The sequence below is a fragment of the Abramis brama genome, assembly GCF_963993115.1.
Source record: "Abramis brama genome assembly, chromosome: 20".
In the NCBI taxonomy this organism is placed as follows: domain Eukaryota; kingdom Metazoa; phylum Chordata; class Actinopteri; order Cypriniformes; family Leuciscidae; genus Abramis; species Abramis brama.
Genome location: NC_139982.1, coordinates 28,300,289 through 28,325,827, shown reverse-complemented (window position 1 = coordinate 28,325,827; position 25,539 = coordinate 28,300,289). Strand labels below are relative to the sequence as shown.

The 25,539-nt window shown below is 38.6% G+C and overlaps 1 protein-coding gene across 1 annotated transcript in view; it reads right to left on the bottom strand.

Moving 5' to 3' along the window:
• cspg4 (chondroitin sulfate proteoglycan 4) overlaps positions 1 to 25,539 on the bottom strand; it is a 56,183-nt gene that overhangs the window by 18,229 nt on the left and 12,415 nt on the right. Inside the window, exons 2-4 of the mRNA XM_084094621.1 lie at positions 9,183 to 9,346; positions 4,330 to 7,875; positions 2,566 to 3,033 (exon numbers count right to left, since the gene is read on the bottom strand). Coding sequence (XP_083950747.1) covers positions 2,566 to 3,033; positions 4,330 to 7,875; positions 9,183 to 9,346 — 4,178 coding nt within the window. The remainder of the gene's footprint in view (positions 1 to 2,565; positions 3,034 to 4,329; positions 7,876 to 9,182; positions 9,347 to 25,539) is intronic.

The following is a 25,539-nucleotide window of genomic DNA, read 5'->3' as shown; positions in this document are numbered from 1 at the left end:
TTTCTTACCTCATTGGCTCATATTTGTTCTTCTTATTTAATTTTGTAATTTTTTTAATAATTGTTTTTTAATATTTAGTTTTTTAATTATTGTTTTTAAATTGTTATTATTGTAATTTGTAAATTTGTTAATTGTTGTTCTTATCACTTAATTTTGATAATATTTTCAGAAAACAAGACTTTACATCTTATGTCATTTTGCTTTTTAAGTAAATACATCATGATGTAAGAATGTTTAGATATTTTACTGAAAAGCAAGGCAAAAATACTGAGTAAGAAACACATTTTTTGCAACATACAAGCAGGTTTATCACAGGGTGATTATGACGAATCATTTCAACGAATCCAGTGATGTTCTATAACCTGTGAAGACGCTAATCTCTCACACACTACGTTAAAAATTATTTCAGCAATATCAAGATAAAACGGACACAGTTTGGTGTCACCGAATGTGCTTGAAATTGAAAATAATCCAGTAAATTCATCGGTTCTGGCTGAATTGCTTCTGAGTTAACCTGATCTCTGTTCTCAATGTAGCGGGCCTGGCGGCGCGGTGTAAATGCTTTATTTGCGGGATATATGGGCTAGTTTATTCTGGCCGGCGGCAGCAGGGAAGCGCAAGTCAGAGTTTCCATCAAGTTGGAATGGCAGTCAAAAGAGCAATGTCTAACCGCTCTCTCAAACAACAGCACACTCATTCTCCCGCCAGTCTTTCCCTGCTCATTCTTTCCACTAGAAGACCTCTGGGCCACTCTGCTAGATATCATAGCGCACAGTAGTTTAGGGGGCCCAATGGAAACAAAAAGGGCTTAGACAAGGCATAAAAGAGAGCGGGAGAAAGAGAAATAGTTTCCTTGAGCCTCTAAAACACAGCGAGCATCAGACAGGCATGATCAAGGTCCGCCACAATAGCTGTTATTCTGTGAACGGCTTGTAATTAAGATGCAGAATTGCTATTTTACGCATGACTGTTCCTCAACGATATGGCAAAATGCTACACAGGGATCCTGGTAGTCTCTGAGAAACCATTACACAAGGCTGTTCGCCCTTTTAATTAAAGCCAATGACAGCTCCTCTGGTTCCAGTGCTGCTCTTTTATCGTGAGAAGAATTAACTCTCATTGCAGGCACAAAGTCCAAACAACAAAACAAATAAGCCTGTAATTATAGCATCATTAGTTGTTCCCACTGTTTCCTCCATGAACAAGAAGAGGTGAAAATTCTGTCATCATCTGCTCACCCTCATGTCGTGGCTTTCACTCTCCTGTGAAACTCACAGCCATTTCCAAGCTGCTCGAGCAAACAATGAAAACATTTGTGACCATTGCTGTCAAGGTCCACAGAAGCTCCATAAAAGGGGTTTTTACAACTCTCACCCAACATTTCAAGTCTCCTGAAGACACGATATAGCTTTATGTGAGGAAATTTCAGTCATTTATTGATGCTCTCCATTGCAGATATTATGCGCATTTTCTATCTTGTCGCATCAGTATAGTCGAATATAGTATTATGAGTCATGTGGTTTGCTGTTATGGAGATTTAATGTCCTTTTTGGATATTCTGATCGCCTGGTCACAATATGTTTTCATTTTATGGTAAAAAGCAGCGTAAAACATTATGCAAAACATCTCATTTTGTGTTCCATGGAAGTAAGAAAGTCAGAATGAGTCAATTATGACTGAATTTTTTAGTTTTTGTCTGTGTTGAAGTACTAAAATGACTAAAACTGAAATAAAAATAAATGAAAGCTATATAGCAGGGCTTTTTAAACCAGGGCCACAAGGGAGTGTTAGGGGGTCCATGGAAAAGTTTAGGGAAAAGCAGTGTAAAAAAAAAGAAAGAAAAAATATATAAATAAAATTAATCTAACTAACTAAAAAAAATGTAATACAATTTTATAAAAATAAATTGATATATTAGATTAAAATAAATGATTAAAATAAAGAAATAAAACATTATTAAAATAAACAAGTAAAAACATTAAAATAAAGAAATAAAACTTGATTAAAATAAATAATAAATTAATACATTTGATTAAAATAAATTATTTATATACAGTTTGATTTAAACAAAAAATAAATAAATATATAAATTAAAACAATTGATTAAAATAAATAAACAAATGATTTAAATAAATAAAACTTAATTTCATAAATAAAAAGATTAAACTTAGAAACTAAAATAAATAAATTGATTGAATTGAAATTGATTAAAATAAATGCAATTTGGTTAAAATAAATAATAAATGAATACATTTGATTAAAATGTATTATTTAGAAGAATAAAAGAATGAATAAAATACATCTAACAGTACAGTACTAAAGGTAATAAAAAAACGCAATGACATGTAGCCTAAAAAAAAAAAAAAAAAGAATTTTATACATGAAAATATATAGCTGTCTTGTGTCTTTAAAATGTTAGGATAGGGGTCCCTCACATGCGAATGATCATATTTTGGGGGTTCGTGACCATCTAAAAGATTGAAAAGCCCGCCTATATAGAAATATAATGAAATATTAATAAATACTATAATTGTATTTAAATAACATGTATGTGCTGGCACTCACGTCTTCCCAGGTGAAAGTGTCAAGTCCATCTTCTTGATCCAGATACTTGATATCTCCATGCTGAGGTGCTTCCTCCATAAAAAAATCGATGTTAATGGACCTGTAGAAGGGGTGCGTGATATTCAGGATGTCTTGGGTCAGCGCCACGGATCCACCCTCCCTCACGGTGAGGTTGACCACCTGGACGGGTATGATACGTGGAACAATGTCCACCTGCACCTCTAGATCTTCTATGGTGGTGAAGCCGTTACTGACGTCGGCTGTGAAGTGGTCCCGGCCCTGCAGGGCGGCGGAGACGTAAAGGATTATGCCCAGGTTTATTTCCTCCTGCGTGAAGGACTGAATATATTCAAGCACGGGTGACGCTGTGCTGTCCGAGTCATTGTTGAATCTGACCACATGACCCAACCGTGGAAAGTCTTTGATGGAGTACACCATCTCTTTGGGCAGGATATCTGTCTGCTCCACCTAAGAAGATAAAAAGAAGACCTTCAAACGAGTGCAGAACTGCTTTCAAATGCTGCACATCCCTACAGACAGTCAGGTACCAGGTATCTTTAATAATAATGATCAGGACATGCATAATATTTCATTCACAACACATTGAAAACTTCTTCACTAATAAGACGAGTTCACGAGAAAGTTAAATGGAAATAACATGAGGATGATTTTACATTTTTGACTGAGATATCCCTTTAAGGTCAGCTTAAATCTTATGGCAATATTAACATAATTTACATAAACATAAAATGCTTTGATATATTAAATGGCTCTGAATGGTACATTGGAGAAACCTTGAGCTGATATCATAAATGAGATTCATGCCAAACCCTCTATTTAAGTGATTAAGTGATATTTATGTGATACATTCCAGAAATACTTAGATATAAATCAATGTCAGGCACTCGCAAATGTCCTAATGAAACTGAGTGGAGACTGTTTCCTCTATGGCAACACTTGGGTAATTACTGAAAGTACACTCAGTGGAGCGTCAACAATATAGCATTTCTACTGCAGAGGCTCAACAACCTTTTTTTTGCCTGTTTCTAAAACACAAATTTTGCAAATAAATGCAAAGCAGCTCCTGGATAAATTTATGAGCCTAGCATTCAGGGATTTTGGGAGAAGTGCTCTTGCGGTTCTGGAACCTTCCACAACTGTAATACAACAGCTGTTGAACACAAATTATCATTAAGCACTGTTGGGAGTCTTTGTAAACTGATCTTAATATTTATTCAATGTGCGAGGTGTTTGTCATGTATTTTACAAGTGAAAAGAATATGTTTCTCTTCTAATGTATTAATGTAAAAGACATACAGTGCTTTGCTCTTTAAAATTGGCCCAACATTGAAAGCTCTGGCTTTTTTCCTTTGGATAACAACTTATGAATGGACAAGAAATAAGACTTTCATGTTCTCATTCCTGAAACACAAGTTAAAACTTTCGTAAAAACCATTTTTTGGTGTAAACTGTTGAGTTGAATTTGGTGATAGTGTACTTTTTTTGTAGTATCCATCAATTTAGGAAAATTTAAGTAAAGTAGTAAGCCTACAATAATGATTTAGACATTGAGTAGAAACTAGCAATTTATGTCTCAACAACAGATGGCAATAGAGAGGTCAAAGTTTAAGAGTTTTACTAACAGTTTACAAAGGCTTAAACTTAAACCTCTTTTTGAAAAAAATCTTGTCAATAAAAATTGCCAACAGGGTAAGAAAATGTATTAATATTTTTCTTAAATACATTTAAGAGAGGGAGCCTTACCTTCAGATGGGTTTGGTCAATAACAGAATGTTCCCCTTCATACGCAATGATCCCCTTGTTCGACACAATCAGTGGCTCTGATGGGTAACCTTTCTTGAATATCTTAATCCTGAAAGTGCCCTCTGTTGACCAACCCTTAGCTTGCACAGAGAAGGCAAAGGAATCTTTTGAGCTAAGGCTCTGGTCGTTGTGTTCGTAGGAAACCACACCCTTAGTCAGGTCCTCTTGTGTAAATGTAGAAGATTCAATTCCACTGACTATTATCCTACCATCACTGGGACCAGACGTCACTTCATAAATGATCTCAGCTGCACTTCTGATGTCCATGTTGGTCTCTGCACTTAACAGACTGGTGTTTAGTGTCTTGGTGCTACCGTGGTCCATGACCACCATGGTATTGTTGGCTAGACGTAAATAAGGGTCACTTGCTTGCACCTGAAGTACAGCTGTGGTCTTGTGCAAACCATCAGATACTTGAAGTTTGAATAGCTCACGATCTGCCCCATGGTGGACAAACAAAACCTTCCTGTCCCTCAGGTCAGCCTGGGTAAAGCGGTATAGAGGTTGTGTTACATCTACTGAGGAGACAATGTTTCCTGAAAGAATTCCCACTCTCGCATAAACTAGTTGGGTGTCATTAAAGTCAGAGTCATCGTCTTTGTACAGAATGTCATCAGTGGTTAATAAACGCTGGCCATTTCTGACAACATTGAAAGGTTTGTTGATTGTCCTTTGAGGCACATATTCGTTCCTGGACTGTATTGCAATGTTAAAAACTCCCCTCAGAACCTCATGACCCTCATCTTGCCCAGCATTGCCACCTCTTGAATCAAACACCAGAAAGTTAAACTGGTCATGGCTTGTTTCTGTTCCATCATGTTTGTAAATTAGCCTGTTCAAAGAAAGATCCTCATTGCTAAAGACCCGAATTGCACCCTCAAATCTTTGCTGACCCGGTGGAGAGTCTCTGATAAGACGACCATGTTTGGGATCTTGTGTTATTCTGAAAACAAAGTCTGTTGAAGTGGAGGTTTGAACCCAGAGATATTCTTTAGTTATGATGTTTTCCTTTCCTTCCAGCACCACAAGTCTCTCGTTGGTTAGGACAGGAGCATTAGAATCAGCCTTGATTTTGATGGGAAAGGTGTATTCGCTGGAAAACTGATCATTTGCAAATATTTTGAACTGGAACTGATCCTCAAAGTCAGCTTCTCTGCGGACACGAGGGCTGTAACTGATGAAACCATCTAAAATGTCTTGTTGGGTAAAGGTATTGCCCTCAGACAACTCTTTATCAAGCATCATCAAGACTCCCTGGGCTGGGCATTTCAGAATCATGTACTGGACTGCTCTTGAATCAGTTTGGCCCATCCTTACAAAAGCTTGCAATTGCTCAGGCTTAATGACCTTTTGCTGCCCATTTTCAACTTCCAGAGGAACCATTTTAGCTATTCCTACAACGGCAGGCATGATCTTGATGATAAATGTGTTGTCTGGGAGGATGACCTGTCCAAGCTGTGCATTGAAGTGAATAAACTCGGTCTCTATGCTGTTGTGATCGGCTGTGAGGTTGGGAATGTATTTCAGTCGGTTCTGCTCCAAATCAGACTGATGAAATAGTGTGACTCTTTTTGGTACCCCATTGTCTGAGATGAGCTGTAATTCTCCAAATTCAAGTGCCTGAGTGATATTATAAACAACATCTCCAGTTTTTGGAGTTGCAGAAATGGCCAGATTTTGTATTCCAATAGGGGCACTGCTATCCTGATTGATCACAAGGCCAGTATTTGTGACCAGAGTAATCTGTGGCTGGGTGATGAGCAACTTAAATGTGCTTGACTGGCTAACCAAATCTCCATCTGAAACATGCAGGGTAAGTCCAGTCACTTCTCCTCCCCTGTGAACGTAGTAGATATTTCCTTCTTTCAGTTGTCTACAGGTGAACTCTCTTAGACCAAACCCTGGCTGTTGAGCATTCTCCAGATATCCAGCAGAAGTAGGGTCCGAAGTGACCATGACCTTGAGTTCATCACAACGATTATCTGAGTCTGAGATTTTGACGAGGTTTGGGCTTAAACGTGTGCGCCCGTTAGCTGTGATTGAGATGTCACCTGCACTGAGCTGAGGGACGTCATTGACGGGCAGGATCTCCACCGGTAGCACATATTGGCGTGCAACACTCAAGCACTCAGGGAGATTCGTTCCGTGTGCAATGACCTCCAGCTGGATTTGATCTCCATACTTTTCATTGCCATCGTGGAGATACTTGATTTTCTTGTTAACAACATCCAGAAGGGTAAACTTCTTTGAGTGTCTTGAGCCCATTTCAATCTGTCCATACCAAGGATTTTGTAGCAGAGTAAAGATGATCTGAGATTGACGAACACCTGCAGTGTTTAGGTTAAATGTTGGGTTTAGGTTTACAATGTCGACAAAGGCCTCTCCTCCCTCAGGAACTAGCAGAGGAGTGATGTCCAGGAGCTTGGAAATATTGTGGAACATATCTGGTAAGTCCTCTGTAGGGAAACAATGTCTTACATCAGTATTGGCATTAATGTATGTTATTCTTACTGGAGGTGAAGTTGTTGACTCCAAATCCTCATCATAAGTGGAGTAATCATACTCCCCTTCACATTTCACATGAATGTCTTTAGTTATCAGAGCATCCTGCAAGCTTCTGCCTTTCTGATTCACCTTGATTTCTCCTAAACATCCAATAAAGGACTCAGTTGTGATCTCCTCCTCCACACGAGTCAAATAGTCATCTTGAAACACATCCTTCATCTTCCTTTGAATGCCTCCCAGGTACAGGTTTCCCACTAGATCCAGCTTTTCTGACTCATTAAGAGGGAGTGAAACCAGTTTACTGTCCACATTTATCTGAAACACATTGGGGTTAATCTGAACTGTTACTCTGTGCCACTGATCGTCATCTACTTTCACTTCCCCATTGTCCAGCACATACATCTCACTTCCCAGGTCGATTACACCTTTCAAGAACCCTCCTGCCATTCCAATTGCAATGAAGTCTGCCTGGTGTCCTGGGTGGAAGAGCAACAGAGCATCTTCAATGGTCGTCTTCATAAGCATCTCCAGGATACGGGAGCCTGAGCTAGGTCTTGTCCAAGTAGGGAAAGAGATGAATGAGTCCGGGCTGATAAAGCTGGTGGTTTCTCCGTCCCCTGCCTCAAATTCGCTGCTGCAGGTCTCCTTGGTGTCATAGCATACTGTATTCGCTAAAGCCAGAATATCAAAGTCATGAGATTCAAACATAACATTGCTCATGCAGCCACGCAGGAAGGGCACAGCTGTGCTCAGGTACTCCACTTCCAGGTCTCTCACACCTCCAAGGAACACACCTTGGTCGATGTTCAGGTCCTCATCTGCATCCTCAACCGGGATGAAGGTTGTGTACAGGTTGTCTACAGCCATAGTGAGTTTGGAGTCTTTCAGAATGAGAGACACATGATGGTCAAGAAGGTTACTGAGCTGGAGACCCATAGAGGAGGCCAGAACCTTTTCTCCAGATCCCATGTCAATCCTAGCCTGTAAAGAGACACACAGAAACAAATTATAAGACAGCAAAACTGGCTGTTGAAAATAACGCCTTTTTCACTGGCATGTGGTGCTTGCCTGTGAAAAAGTTGCTGCCATGATGTTAGGGTATTGTTAGTGTTTAGTACTGCATTGTTGTGCAGTTTCTAAGCTGCTCATAGTGTTTTGTAGTGCATTGCTATGCAATTGTAAGATGTTCTGGTTTGTTTCTAGGCATATCATTTAAAGTAACATTCATGTCTGTATCACAAATGAGCCAGAGGAATTGCACGCTTTAAAGGTTAATACTTGGACTTGTTAGGAATATGGTTCGTTCAACGGTTTGGGGTTTCTTTGCACCACTAATAAATCTTGTCTTAATATCTTATTGTTTATCTATTGTTTATCTTGTTTAGATATTTTTACTACAAAACAAGACAAAGGCACTGACTAAGAATATGATTTTTCACAGTGCATTATACATGCATCCAGTTGTGAAATCTGATACAGACTTCTCTGGATGAGTCTACTATTTCAAACACTGTGTAGCTACTTAAACTGAAAATATCACAGATCTCATTTCAGATCTGCAGCCTCCAAAGATGAAAAAAGTAAATCTGAATGAATTGAATATGTCAGTAGAAATGCGTTTTTAATGACAAATCCTGCCACCGATGAAATAGTCTTGGTACCGTTTCATATTGCAGCATAATGCAGGCAGTTTGAGAGTCTGTGTTTATCTGTGCGGAGCGGGAGCCATTTTCTAGGGAGGCGACAGATGAAGAATAAATATCTCAGAGCAAACCAGAAACTCATTCTAGCTGTGGAAGCTTTTTCCATGTGTTGAGCTGAAAAACTGTGACGATCCTGTCACAGCGGAGCTGGAAGCGAATGTGAGTCATCCCTCTTCACCACAAACCAAACGGCTGCTTCTCAAAAACTCACAAGAGATTTTCTCGTTGTGTGGCTCATTCTGGGGGCCTGAAGTCTTGAAGGGCCATGAGAAAATATTGGAGTTTGTATTTATTTGTGTAGTCAGTCTGGGTTATAATCTGCAGTTTGAAGAACTGCACCCTGTGCTTTCTGATTTAGCCAAATCTGATCTCTGTCTTTAGTGCATAGGTAGTAATTTACCATTTTTATCCACTTTTATCCAAAGCAATTTAACACATAAAGAGCATTCAGACCGACAGTGAATTACAGCAATAAAGCTACTAGAAGTCATCTTAATGAGGTGATATGAGGACATGAGCAGCTGTTGCTGATCGAAAAGTTTATAAATTGACCCTTGAAGGATTTGATACCAAAATGTATCTCACCTGTAGTCTGCCATTGTAGAGCTCCAACGAGAGGTAATCTCTGTGTCCCGCCGCCAGTAGGAGTAGGCCGCTACGTCTGCCTGTTTTAAATTGGAGCGACACTTGAAAACTTGACAGGTCTTGAATGGCATCTATTCGACAGTAGCTGTCCCCAAAATAGGAAGCTGCAAACACAGAAGGAGAAAGTTGTTTTTTACTAGAAATATTTTAATGATGACGTGCACCATTAACGTGTGAATGTGGAAGTGAGAAGACACACAGCAGATGGAAGTTTGAATTGAAAACTTTTCCAGCTGTCTTGTCAGCTGTTGTGTAGAATAGACACTGTTCTGAAGAGTTCCAGCTTCGGCCCCATGAGAATGTTTATATAACTGCAGGATTCCCAGAGCTTAGTGTGGTAATGTCCACCTGCCTTGGACTGAAAATTAGATTTTTTTTTCTCTATTGCTTTCACTCCTTTATTTAATCATACATGCATCACTCCTGGGCCGTATGTCAAGGAGTTCCCCTGTTCTACTGAAGAGGTTTTTAGGGGCCAAATTAACAGAGTCTACGCAACAGTTACATTATATGACTAGACTCATTGGGAAACCCCTCCATGGAATTTTGGGAAGGAGCGAGAAATGGAACATTCTCACGGGAACTATGGTCAAACGTCTTGGTAGAGGGTCGGGAGTCAGTGACTCATCTAATTCCCTTTTCCCCGATCATTTACAAGTTTTTTTTCCTCTCCTTGATACAAATGTAGCATGATAATATTAGTGTCCACCAAAATACTATTGTTACAACAAAAAACATCAATATTAACTTTATTATTGTTTTAAAAGGAGAATTACCCGTAAGAATTTCTTTCTTATGCTGAACACAAAATAAGATATTTTGAAGAATATGGGTAACCAAACAGTTGATGGGCCCCCCAAAAAATACTATAGAAGTCAATGGGGCTCATCAACTGTTTTGTACTGACATTCTTCCAAATATCTTCTTTTGTGTTCAGCAGAAGAAAGAAATTCATGAAGGTTTGGAACAACATGAGGGTGAGTAAATGATGACAGAATTTTCCTTTTTGGGTGAACTATCCCTTTAGAGATAGTAGTAAGTACTGATCAAATTTACCATGATAAATTAAGGTTAAAATACTTCAGAAACATCATAATGATACATTCATTTTCATTAAAGGAATAGTTCACCCCCCCCCCCCCAAAAAAAAAAAAAAAAAAAATTACGACAACAACAATCTGTCGGCATTTACTCACACTTTTTGAACGAATCGTTTGATCAGGTTCACAAACCATGTCTGAATGATTCATTCAGGCATCTGATTCTTGAGTTCACTCACTCTTTTACTTGAACTCACTCATTTATTCAGACATAGTAAATAACAGCTCTCTGGAAAGAAAGATTACCAGTAAATTAGTGATTTAAATGTCAGTTTGTTCCTCACACAAAGCTATTGACTTCAGAACACTTGGAATACAATCATCTGGACTATGTTTATGGTTCTTTTCCATCCTTTTTGAAACTTGACATTTGGAGAACCCTTTAATTGCAATTGCATGGTATATCAATACATCCTTCAAAACTTTTTGTTACACAGAAAGTACGTCTGGGTTTTGGAATGACATGAGGGCGAGTAAATAATGACAGATTTTTAAAAAGTAAATTACTTATTTATCCTTAAAGTAGGCAGTATCTGAAATCATTCAGCAAAAATTAGTATCATTAGCTAATGGCTAAGCGCTAACTCCTAAGTCTTGGCCACCAGCCCAGTTGTGTTTCTATTTGTTCCTCTGTATTCATGAACAAAGGGAAAAAAAATGATTTGAGAGAACACTTAATACTCAGCATAAATAATGTTACAGTGAACTGAATGTGCATTTGGGAGTAAACTATTTTAATGTGCCAAACGTCAATTTTATGAACAGAAACCCTCTTTAGAGTAACTGAAACACTCATTTGCACTCATTTGAGTGAGTGATGCATAAAAAGCATCAGAGATCTTCAAAGTTCAGCAAAGATACGCCCAATATACATTCAGTCAATGCACTCCAAAAAACAAACACATAAATCTTGCAGAAAGAGCCAAACACAACAGGAGGCAGAGCAAAACACTGAGGCTTATATGATCTCTCATACAATAATCTATAATGCTGAAAAGGTTGTAACATTTAGATCTGAGCCAGCATAAGACTGTCCACACAGATCTGAGACCCTCGGATAGCATATAAAGCAGAGCAAACCCAAAGAAGCGAGATCCATTTTAATGAAGCTCCATTTATCTGAAGCCCGTTAGTCTGATTTAGTTTATATCAGTGCTCAACGACCTTTGAAACACACAGGAGATTTGCAAGAGCCAGAGAGAGAATACATGGAATAAGCTGGGAATATTTCCCTCAGCTTTACGATCATCAGATCTGTTTTTGTTGGAATATTCACGGAGCACACCGGCATAGATTGGGCAACTGGAGCCCAAGGACCCTGAGGTTCAATCCGCCGTCAGTGCGCACTGAGCATGCTCAGACCAGAAGAGACACAAGGGCCACAGTTAGCACAGCCAGGACGTATGAATCTGGAACCCATTACAGCTCTTTGAGGGGATTCTTAATGGGACACATGTGTTGAAGACCCCCAACCATTCCAGGATTCAACGTGCACCATACATTTAACCAAGACTCGTCTTTATAGGGCAGTCACGTCTCATTGCGTGCTAAAAAAAGCTTTTGTTTGTGAATGAGCATCATTATTCTGTTGGTTAGTTGATTATGAAACTCCATCAGTTGAATGCAAACGGCACATCTGTCTTTTACACACCAGTTATTTTAAAGAGGGGAACACAGTTTCAAAAGAAAACCTAGAGCAGAAAAATGGGAGAGTGATGGGAGATTCGGATAGAAACATGGAATCTATGTGTGCCAGACTGGAATTACTAAATCTAATTGGCACTGGTGGAAAAATAAATCCACTTAGAAAACCAATATGAAATCAGAACTGATCCTATTAACTTTATTTATACACATTCCTTAGACTTTTGTCTTTGTATATCATAGCAATCACTTGCTTTACTTTTCAATCCCTTGACCTCCAAACCACCTCCATTCTACGTAATGCCCACTTTGATTGTCCAATTCTAGGAATATCTCAGATTAATAGTAAAATGTGTTCATGCATATGTCTTATAAGGGCTAAATTTCAAACTTAGATGTTTCAACTATGACATAAAAAAACATACTTCATCGGTGATGGTAAAGTACATGTGTATGTGCAAGTCAGAATGCTAGTACTGGACATACTACGACTTGATAAAATAGTTGATCACACAACCTTCAGTTACACATTAGTTGTGTTTGCATGTAAGCATTAGCATTTTTATGCATTACAGAAGTTAAAAACAACAACAAAAGTCATCAGCCCACATTATTTCAACTTACTTTTTAAATTCCTGGTGAAAAACTACATTACCCATGATTCTGCAGAGAAATCTCTACCAATCAGAGAATCGTTACATACAAGCAAACCATGAATCAAACTTACAATATTTTATGCATATATTGCTATAAACCTAAAATGTATTGTTTCTATATATTTTAAATTAATAGTATTATATTTCTTATTTTTACTTCAATAATGTAATTCGCAGTTCTTTATGGGATTGTAGTTCTTTCCCACATTAAAGGGATTGCTCACCCAAAAATTTTGTCATCACTTACTCATTCTCAAGTTGTTCCAAACCTGTATGAGTTTCTTTCTTCTGTTGAACACGAAAGAAGATATTTTAAAGAACGTTGATAATCAAACGGTTGATGGTAGCAATTGGCTTCCACAGTAGGAAAAAAAATACTGGAAGTCAATAGCTACCTTCAACTTTCTGGTTACCAGCATTCTTTAAAATCTCTTCTTTTGTGTTCAATAGAAGAAAGAAACTCTGTTCCAAGGTTTGGAACAACATGAGGGCGAATAAATTATGACAGAATTTTCATTTTTGGGTGAACTATCCCTTTAAGGCTAAGTACTTAGACTAATACCTGTCTTTTTGTCATGTTTTCTAATCATTTTTTGCTTCAAATCAAAGTTTGTAAAGTTGTGATTCACATCATAGCTGTTTGGTTTGGTATTCATGGCTTATAACTTGAAAATAAAGACTTTTTTATAAATCCATATGGGAAAAATTGAATGCGAAAAATACTTTCAGAGCCAAGGCCGAACTGAAAAAACATGCATGGATGCACACAAAAATGCCTTGGAAATAATACTAACACTACGATTTGGGATGCATTCAACCTAACCTTGCACACTGTGTAGCACAGAAAGTAAATGAATTGGGTTGCAGTCCAGCTCTTTGATGTGACTTTCTAAGTCACACTAGTTTAATCATATGATGCTCCTATTGCTCTTGCATCCTTCGCCCTGGGAAACTGTGTTTGTGTGTGTGTGTGTGTGTGTGTCCCTGGACGTCTGCCAGGGCAGATGGCGCTATCGTGAGGACCGCTGCAGTCTGTATTTTTAGTGCTCAAAGGGAACTGAGTGGGTCTCTGTCTCCCCATCCTGTGAATGAATCAGACGCACCCTAGTTCCTCAAAACCCTGTCAGATGTCCGGAACATTCACACGGAAGCAGAAACAACTGAAACCAGCGGAAGCAACCTACTGTTTAATCGGCCAAACAAGAGATGTGCAGATCACAGAGGAACCAGACTAAAAAAATGTTTTTTATGTTCTGTCTAGAGACTAAACCTCTCTGAAGGTGACCTTAAACTCGCTTGCTCATTTGCCTCACGAATGATTGGTTGTCCAGGGCTGCAGTCATGGGGAATAAACGGATCTCTCCGCAGATGAGCTCTGTGCCAGTAAATCGGGCCTGGACTCGATCCATACACCTGCTATTATAAAATGACTTGTCAGAACTTTCACCTGAGCTTTCATCCACAAATTACATTTACACAACTACAAAAAAAAAAAGAAAAGAAAAAAAGAAGAGTACTAGTCACTTTTGAAGAAAATAAGACACTGAGTTGAGTTCTGTTTGCATTCTGCCTGCATTTTTCAAAGAAACACACATAATTAATCTAAAATATCAATTTTTAAGAGCACATCTGAAAACATGGCAAACATCTTTTCACGTGTAGTCTCTATGGTAACGAGTGACCATTGCATTTCCTAAAACAAACCGCCGAGCTGCCGGTAAGATTAAACATAGTACATAAATAGCGGTTTTGCTGATGAGTTGTTCCTCTGGTTGTGTAGTAGCTGTGTGTGTGTGTGTGTGAGAGAGAGAGAGAGGGATGGTTGTAATTACATCAATCTTAAAGCTGTGTTTTACTGGAGTCTCTCTATATAGACTGAGCTTTTTGTGGGGATCACTGTTGCTATGGCAGATCAAAAACAGCCTCTGCGTTGATCAAAGTCTGGCAAGATATTTTGAGAGGATATTATTTTACAAGAAAATAAGGATGATGACACATAAGTAAACATGCAGGCCTATGATTTGACCCCCCCCCCCCCCTCCCTCAAAAAGCTATAGACTATAAGCTTGTTCTGAGCAACACGTCCTTCAAGAAATAGAAAAAACATGTAATACAGTATTATTACTTTATCCTTTCAATTCCTCAGCATGTTTTCAGTTGAGCTAATAACGTAATAATTACATCAAGACGCATCACGCATGCCATATTTGAATTTACATATTCAATATTACATATATAACATATTACATATTCTATATTGCTGAAGAGAAGGTTTTCAGCAAATAAAAACTTAAAATTCGTTCTTTATCATGACATAAAGCTATCGCATGATTTCAGAAGTCTTATAGCGAACATGGAGTTCTTATTAACTACAATTATGCATTCAACAGCCAGTCCCCATTTACAACCAACCAATACACTGAATGCAAAATAATTCCTTACACAAGGGCGAGTAAATGATGACAGTCTTTGAAACTATTAATTTAAATATGCAATTCAGATCGACAGGTGCGGTATTACAGAAGTGTCCTATCTTTCTGTAACACAGCTACAGTTAAATAAACAAGAGTTGAATCAGTGTGTGTCTTCGTTCCTGAAAAAATACAGACAGTTAGTTGCTTTATTACTGAATGAATCAGCGTTTGAACGAATCGGTTGAGTGAATGATTCAATAACTTACAGACAGGCTGTGTCTGATATCACCCCTATACCCTCATTCACTATTCCCTACATTACTCCACTTGAATGAGTGAATGAAAAAAAGAAAGAGCAAATTCAACTTGCCGTTGGACGTTTATCGTACACGCGTTATTGCGGTGCATTGTGGGATTGAATGAGTGCACTCGATAACATCCACTGTGGTTTCGGACACCACTACAAATGGCTTTCCCCTCAAATATTGCCCTTTTTAAGGGTATGGGGGCGATTTCGGACACAGCCATACAGTCAGGAGTTTTGTTCTTGAATGAATCAGTGTTTTGAACGAATGATTGAGTAAATGTCTCATACATAAAGAGTCACTTGTCGCCACCTATTGGTTTAACGATGTAACCAGCAGAAAATACCCTTATTAATATCCACTAATAATGCAAGAGCATATATTAGAACATATAAGAGCGTAGTTTTTCTAGTTTTTCATGATTTGGCCCCGTTAAACTTGGCATTCTGGGAGTAGTTTTCCTTCCAGAGGACTTGAAGGTATAAAAGTGCTGTTTGGACGATATCAGAGATTGTTCCATGAGCTGAACTGAAGAGTTTCTCAGGGGTAACGACAGACAAAAGCTGTTTTACAGAACCCTAAGCACATGTAACTGAACTCAAATGTACTGTTGACCCACAGAGGTTTGCATCTATTCCCTTCCCTAACGTTTCCATCAGATTTCACTCCTCTCTTCTCTCAAACACTTGCTCAGAGGGAATTACTGCACCGTTTCCACAGCACGCCGCTGACACTGATATTAATTAAATCATCTCAACCTTTAAATACAAACAGCGTGCTCACATTCTCACACACACGCAAGCCAGAACTGCCTGAGAAATCTCCACTCTCTGCTTGAACAAGAAGCGTAATTGCAGATGTGCCTAAAATACACTCAACACAAACAGAGAGGAAAGACAAAAGTGATTATAGGAGGCTGAGAAGAGTCTTTTCTTCTGTCTGTGTTTCTTGTGAGAAGTAAAACACTGAAACGTGTTTATACTGGTTAAGAACAAATACTTAAAGGAGTCATTTCATGCTAAACAAGAATCACCTTGTTCTTACAAAATGAAGACTCACGTTCACAAGATCTGTACAAGTTACTTTAACATATGATCCTATTGAGTATTTAACTAAATTGGTGGTGGTTTTATTACTCATTTCACATGTGAAATGTTCATAACAGAGGTCATTTACATATTTTAAAGGTACAGTAACAAAAAAAGTCTGTTTAATTCATTCTTACAGTAAGTGAGAGTGAGAAAAGTGGTCATGAAAACTAAATTGCAGGCATTTTTGGTTCAAGAATGCTAATAAGTCGACTCAAGTGGTGAATCTTGCATAATAAGACCATCTTAAAACAGAAATGCATGTGTGTGATAGAAACCATGCATCTTTGATCCTAAAGGTTAGAGGTCTGGATTCTGCCGCTGAACAGGAAGTGGGGGAAGGTAAAAGGTGAGCATCTGGAGGGAAAAACTCCTCACAATTCAATTCCAATTTTTTTCTTCTCTCTCTCCGCGAAGAAAATGAGCCAGAAAATGTCTTAATGTGCAGTCGTCATAAACGACCGTTATTGCACTCCACAGGAGCTGAGGCCCGTGTTTGGTTTGCAGTAGCTCATGTCCAGAGAACGAGGGAACATGCTGAATTATTTTCCCTAGCGGACACGTAGCACTTTCAGATGCTCCCAGCAGAATTTTTAGAAGCTGACGTTAGATTCACCGCAGCAGTGCGAGAAACTGCCCCGCTAGCATGATGTCACTCACCAGCATGCAAAAGGGAGACATAGGCTGCGTCCCAAATCGCATACTCTCGAGTAGGTACTTTTGAATAAGTGATTACTAAAAAATGACGTTCTAGTATGAATGTGTGTATTATGAAAGTAATTCATACATACTACATTGGCAATGTTGTCACTGTCATGTGACCTACCAGCGTCAGTTGTGTTGCTTTACTTCCATTCACATATCCTCTCCCGTGGCCTCATGGGATAGTAAAGCGTCCATCATATGCACACTTCAGAATCTCGCCGGAAGTAGTAGATATTTTATGAGTACTGTGAATTCAGACATACTTCTTTTGTCACATTTTGTTTTTCACCTACTATGTAGTATGCAAGTATGCGATTTGGGATGCAGCCATTGTGAGGAGTAAAAAAGGGACAGAACCCAGAATTAAGATGCTAAGCCTTACGGACACCCAGATGGGGATCTCATTTTGAGCTCACTGAGATCTCACAGTCTGTGAACGGAGTTCATGAAGTCTTTTTTTGCCTGGATGCTTCTTTGTGACCTTAAAACATGACCTCTGACTCCTGACCTGTCGCTGCATCGAAACACAGTCCCATGGGAGCAAACCTCACACACTTCCTTTAACTCAAGCTCTGCAGTTTTCAGACCGAGCAAAAGTTGAGTGACAATGTATTTTCCTCGCAAAAGACAACATTTACAATGCATTTAACATCCATTATGTCAACTATTTCCAGGAATATAAATATTACGATTGTGAAAAGTATGATATGATAATGGTGTTTCCTAAGGAAACTTAAAGCAATTACTATATACTTAAGTTTATGCACTTAAACAAACCCCTTATCCTAAGTATTAAAATTAGGGCACATTACACATCCCGTTGTGCTGCAGACATGCATTAAGTTAAGTCATCTTTATTTATATAGCACTTTGTACAATACAGATTGTTTCAAAGCAGCTTTAAAGTGATGCATTACCTCAAATTGTGATTCTTGATGAGGAGAGGTTTGCTTTCTTCGTTACTGAGATGGAGAAGATTATTATTATTTGGTTGAAGATTATGAAAGCAATTTCTGTTCCTTTAAAATGACTTGCACTGATGATTTGCGCACAATAATACCAGAAACCTTGATTAAAATAAATAGTGCTGATTTCGATTTCATGAAGCCTTTGAAGGAGCTGTACTCGAACACAGATGTGATTGTGTAAATATTGACTATCGACGTGTGGGGAACGCGTCGAACAACGCAAGCCTTGTGCTTTTAGCATGAGGTCAATCCCTGATTTCTATCAACTCGTCGTTGCGTGAAACACTTCATTCAGCTACTAAACGCTCACATAACTCACCTCATTACTGTCGATGTGGAGCGATTTAAACTCTGACAACTGAACCTTTATGCCTGTAAATGCATGTGTGTTTGTGTGTGCAGGAATTCCTCTGGTCTGTAAGAAAAAGTGCGGGTGTGTTTGATCAGAGAGACCAATTCATGACCATGACCAATATGTCATGGCAACATATGTTTTCCATTACTTTAACTCATTAAAATAATTTGGTAACACTTTATTTTAAGGTGACATAGTTACAAGTTACTACATACTTACTTTAGTAATAACAATAAATGATGCATCATTACAAGTAACTAACCCAAAACCAAACCCTAACCGTAACTCGGTTACACTTTATTTTAAGGTGTCATTGTTACAGTGTAATTGTATATTTAAGTACTGAGTAATAATAATTAACTACATGTAGTTACTATAGGGTTAGGGTAGGATTAGGATTTGTTTGAGGGTTAGTTGCATGTAATTATGCATAATTTACTGTTATTGCTATGGCAAGTACAAGTAACAAATGTAACAAGGACACTGTAATATAAAGTGTTACTTATGCAGCCAATTTGATTACACTTAAAAAATGAAGGCAATGAGCAATGTAGCCAACATGCCATAATTCAGTCTGATTTAATAGCAAACCTCACCTTAAAAAGCCACATAACTTTAATTATCGTTCATGTTCATAGCACAAATTGTGCAGGACTGAAGTTAAATTGCGTTAACAGTTTGTTCAGACCTCAAGGCCTAAGTATGAGTAACAGAAATAAGTGAATCTTGTCTTAGCATATTTCACCAATAAAACCTTTTCCAGAAGTGCACAGTGATTCAGCCTGTGTATGTGTGTGTGTGTATGCGTGTGTGTGTGTGGGAAAACCACAGGGTTTAATTGTAATCAGAGACTGTTTCTAATCCATAAGGTTTACATGTCTGATTTTACGGCAGTAGAGATGAGATGGTTCTGCTAGCTCAGGGCTCGCCGAGTATCAAACTCTCACTAATGGCAGGGTAATGGTTTAAACATGTGGCTCGGCTGGAGATCACCGCAGAGGAGGTGTGTGTGTTTAAACCAAGCCTGTTGAATGTCAGCGTCTCCTGAAGGTGCCCTTTAAACACCCTTAGTTCTCTCTTTAGCCGAAAAACGCACCTTTTCATCATGTAACACATTTAATACTGGTCTTTGAGATCCACTGTGTGGGTGAATGATCTAGAAGACAGATGGTTGCACAGTCCTAATATGGCGCTGTAAAAGTCAAAGCAGACAAAGTGTGTATTTATGCAATTCTGAGCACAGATGAAATTTTCGGCCCGTCTCACGATCACCTCATCGATGTGGCCCCAGACAGATGAGGGCGAATATCTGCCAGGAGATGCCGAACATGAGGAGATTTAGAAGTGGAAAGGCCGAAGAGGAAAGAGGTAAATATTAATAATGCCGGCATCTGTGAATTTCCTATGAGTTACGATGTATTCAAGTTAGTCTGGTCTAAATAAAATGGACATTTCTTTCTATCTTTACTAGTTTCCTAATAATAGCACAAGAAGCTTTTTAGTGTGTAATTAATGTTATCCACTGTATGTCCTTTATCATCTGCCATATTCCGAATGAAAAATTCGCTGAGTGTTGCTGCTTTAACTTAGCAACATACTGAAATCAATTTATGCAAATAATGCTACTAGTATGATGCATTGGCTGTAATCATTGAAAAAAAAAGGATTTTTGCTGCCTTTGTAGAGCATTTCTGATCATTCATTGCAAAAATTATATTCTTTATGAATTTTTGTCCAATTTTTCCACGAAAATCCTTGGAAAAAAGGATTTATTGTATATTCAATATACACATATTTTGTCCTACTGAACTTGTTTGCTAAGACAAAATACACTTGCATTAAAGACAAGTCCTAATATGTTATGTATCATTGCTTTAAGTAAATGCTTAAATAAATCTTATTTAAATGTTTTTTGGACATTTTAACAGGAAATTAGACATGCCATTGACGTAATTTTCCGTCGTTTATGAGACAACGTTTTCCCACCATTTATGTAATTTCACGTAATGTATGAGACAATGCTTCCCTGATTTTCCACCCTGATTTTCCATAATTTTCCATCATTTAAAATGCAACGCTTCCCCACCATTGACGGAATTTTCCACTGTTATATGGTAGGGGGCGCTATTATGCATCTTCTGAAAGAGGCTCTGCTCTTTCTATTGACATATTACATGTTCAGATATTAATACAACAAAATATTCTGGGGGCCATGAAATATTTGAGAAAATTATCAAAAATGCTGACGGTGGCTGGCGAGTTTTGAGTTAAGACAAGGGTTCTTTGCAGGATGCTGCCTATGTATTAAAATATGTTCACTAGGTTTCACTATTCTTCTGTAGGTCTCTCTCCTGTTTCTGGTGTAGATTAGCGTGAAGGATGTCTTCTGCTTATAGGAAGGACTATAAATCAGCCTGATTCTTAGGAGACATTCAAAGCTCCCACAGGTCCTGTTACACTCTTACTACTCTCTGCTTTGCCTTCACTATATACGAAACACACACACACACACACATATGGATGACCCCTGGTGTTCACTGACCTGTAGGGGTCACATGTCATGTTATAGGCCTAACTGTAGCCACTGCTGCTGACACGCTCGTGTGTTTCACATTATGAGGATAGATTACAATGATCCACTGCAGAAAAGCCTTCAGGAATGAAGCAGAACCCACAAAAAATAAAATAAAAAAAACACTCTGGAACTGTAATTACTGTGATAAAGATCTTTCTGGACTTTCTTGGCTGTCTTTGTGCTTATAAAATATGTCAGGAACAAGCCATCCATCCATCCATCCATCCATCCATCCATCCATCCATCCATCCATCCATCCATCCATCCATCCATCCATCCATCCATCCATCCATCCATCCACATGCATGTCTGTCTATCTGTCTATCTGTCTATCTCACTGTCTGTCTGTCTGTCTGTCTGTCTGTCTGTCTGTCTGTCTGTCTATCTATCTATCTATCTATCTATCTATCTATCTATCTATCTATCTATCTATCTATCTATCTATCTATCTATCCATCTATCCATCTGTTCATCCATCTATCTATCTGTTCATCTATCTAACTTTCTTGGCAGTCTTTGTGTTTAAAAAATATGTCATGAACAAGTCATCCATCCATCCATCCATCCATCCATCCATCCATCCATCCATCCATCCATCCATCCATCCATCCATCCATCCATCCATCCATCCATCCATCCATCCATCCATCCATCCATCCATCCATCCATCCACATGCATGTCTGTTTATCTGCCTCACTGTCTATCTCACTGTCTATCTCACTGTCTATCTCACTGTCTGTCTGTCTGTCTGTCTGTCTATCCATCTGTTCATCTATCTAACTTTCATGGCAGTCTTTGTGTTTACAAAATATATCATGAACATTTGCATGAACAGTGTGCACTGATATAGAGAATAATAATGGAGTGACTTTGTAACTTTGCAGAGCTTTTTCGTGCTCAAACAGCAACATTACACACTAATGAAAGTTGAAAATGTAAACAAGGGTTTGAAACAGTGTTCTCAATGTTCTCAAATCAGAAGATCTAAGCTTACGGGACAGATCATTCTTATCGAATGTGGATCTTCTCTGATGGACCACATCAAACCTAAGCTCACGGTGTTCCTCTCCGCCGGAGCTCTTCAATCTGATAGCTGAAATATCACACAGATTGGGGATTATTGTTTGGCTTGACGACAGAAATTGACTCGGAGGCAACTGGGATGTGGTAGAAACACTCAGAACACAACTATAGACTCTTTGTTTAACAGACTGTGCCTTTCATTCTTTCATCCGTTTGTTGTTGTCATTTTTGGGCTTGTGACCAAAGACGCATTTCTTAACACCACAACGGCGCTTCATTTTTAACATACCATCAGCTGGGCGTTCCTGGACACAATCAAAAGCATTTCTCAGGAGGTGAAAAACATCAACAACAATTTGCTAGCAAACAACACAAGGAACCAATTTGCGAACCTCTTTTAAATACTATTACATTTTGTGCTGTGAATTCCAGAACACTCCTTGACACACAGAAACATCTTTCACATCTGATTAGTGTTTTTAATTTCACAGACTCTTAATAAGAGCTGTGGGGTGTGTACGGACGAATGCATCTGTCAGACTGAGACTGTCTTTACAACCTTTATCAAATATGGAAATACGCTACTACTTAGTTCACATTGCAATCTATTATTATGGTATCACTGGTTTCAGAATGTCAAATAAGAAAAATAAAACTGGTTTGCCATTTTGTATGTTGGTCAGATAGTCCCTCTATCACTATATTGAACACTTCTTGTAGACTAAACTTGATATTGATAGTCAAAACAAAGTATATGCAAGACTAGCACCAACCTAGAGCTAAATGACTCGCTCGAAGGTCATTCACATTATGCACAGAAGTTTAAAACATCAGGTTAAGTGTCTGTTCAATTAGTAGTGATGCTTGCTTTGGCAAAATCTATTTTATTCACGTCAAATTAAATATGGCATCTACCCTGACTAAGTTCCACTGAATCTCTCGCTGACTGAATCTTTTACTCATGTGAATCACACTAAATTAACCTGCAGCCAATTTCTCAAGATTCCTTCAAGATGTTAAACAACAAAATGCCAAAAATCAGGAGTGAGAACTGTAAAGCTTTTAACTGCCTCATAAACTTAATATAATAGCGCAAGTTTGATTGATGCCGTTTTATATACTCAAAATGTATCATGGTTTCATAACTGTAAACAATTTCATATTACTCTGCTTTTATGTGCTAATTCAAACCTTGTGCTTGAATTAGTCATGTGGTGGGATCACAAAAGGCACTAATGAAGAAAATCAGACACGATTAAATAGAAAACACTTTTATAAATTTCACACATTTTCCCCTCAAATCCCTTTTTAATGCTAGTCAAGGTCTCTTGCACCAAAAACAAGTCCTAATTTAATTTTTCATGACCATTTCCACTCTCTCTTACTAAACAGCCTAGGCAACCATTAAGCCTATATGTAAATGACCCTGGTTTTTGATTGGCTAACCTTTGCGTGTGGGTGTGGTTCCTTCATTAGACCTGGCCAAAGTGCTAAATAGATATTCATAAATAAACATAGACATCAAATGCTGTGGATATGTGATATTAAGCTGTAATGCGGTCAACCTGGAATAGTAATTAAATCGTAAATCCATAATCATACAAGCATCATCACAAAATAAACCCCAGCAGGGTGATAAGGACACCTGGCAAGAAGTAGAAGGGTTTTGTATATCCTAAAGTAATTTATTTGGCAATAATAAATAATAGTAAATACATAAATGGACACTCATCTTGATTCAAGGTTAAATTACTTAATGAGAGAAGGAAAAGACAGTAGAGCAATATAAAACTAGCACTGCTATAGCAAAAATTGGTTGCTTGGGACAAATATATGCAGTTTAGAATCATAATACAAAAGTATCTGACCACAGAATTACCAGATTGACCAAAGCAGGGCTGTGCTGTCGGCTAGCTAAAGAACACGGCTTGTGATAATACTGTTATAAAGCTGTAAATCGTATCAAGTTTTACTTAGTTTGGATTAAACAAAACCTTCCTAAGCACTGTAACGAATCGCTGTTCGTGTGGCCAACCATTCCAGAGCCATCAATCAGAGTTAATGACAGGCAGAGATGGGGAGTGTGTGTGTGACCGCAGGACAAGGGTGTCTAACTCCACCCATCCCTCGAGCTACTGCACAGCCCACTAACACACACACACACACACACACACACACACACACACACACACACACACACACACACACACACACACACACACACACACACACACACACACTCTGAGGTCGCTACTTGTTCTTCACACCAAACTGCCTCTGAACACCACAAACATCAAGATGCCCTCTAAACGTCAATAACCAGAGCACTCATCCATGCTAAACACTAAAAGTGTTTGAGTGCATGTGTATGTTTACACTGTACTTAGACTGTACAATTTGTCCTCAGAATCGGACAAAAACTTGCATTGAGAACATCCTACATATTATTAACTATTCTAAATATAATTAACTTTAATACAGAGGTCTGAGGTATCTCTTAATTTAGTAAATGTTTTCTTTTTCGAATTTTCGATTTACCCCTTTTGCGCTTGAAGAGCTCCATGTTTATAGAGCGCTAACACAAAACTTATAATCTCACAGAAACATGCTCTTTCAGTGAAGGAATTACTCAGAGTCCCTCACCTAGTTTCACGTGTGTCGTGTGTGTGAATCACAGCGGGGCCGAAGCACCTTGTCAACGCTGCTCATTTCCGCTGATTAACTCAACTGAGTCATTACGGTTTGTTAGACGGAAAGGGTTGGGATCTTCTCCCTGCCGCCACAGACAGGATCACCACGGCCCTGAGTACCGCTATTGCAGTCCTTGAAGTGGATTTGCGCTCATAAGAGGGAGAGCTGCTGTTTTTTTTACCCTTTACGAGGCACCCGACTCAGACAGGAGGGGCCGACGGGAGGGGAGAGGGCGGATGGGGGCCGGGTGGAAAGGGAAAACTGAGCAAATAAAGTAAATAGACTCAACAAAAGTCATTTTTCTGCTGTAAGAAAGGGTCTTTGTGCTGAAACCCCTCCGACCAAGGTGCATCACGGAAAACTAAGGGCGGGGGGGGGTACAGTTTTTGAATAAAAAGTACCAAAAAAGGAGACGTGTTTCACAAGCTGTTTGAATAACGGCTTCTTCCAGAAGCTCCATAACTCTGGGCCAAATGGTTTGGCTGTTGGTCGAGGGCGTTGTCCGTCTTACCTCTCTCTGCCAATGACAACAGCACAGCTCAACAAAACTCTTCACAAGGGCTTTATTTAGAAAAACACGCATCCTTTCCCTTCAGACTGACGCATCAGGTCTGTCCATCACATGTTAAAACATCTAATAAAACAAGTTTTGGGAACTAATTGTACGTAGGGATCACTGGAAGCTGCAAAGCACAGACAACATGGCATTGTAGAGTTGTGTTATGGAGTGTGTTGCATGAAATAGTGGTGTTTTTAACTGTGTTGTGTTGTG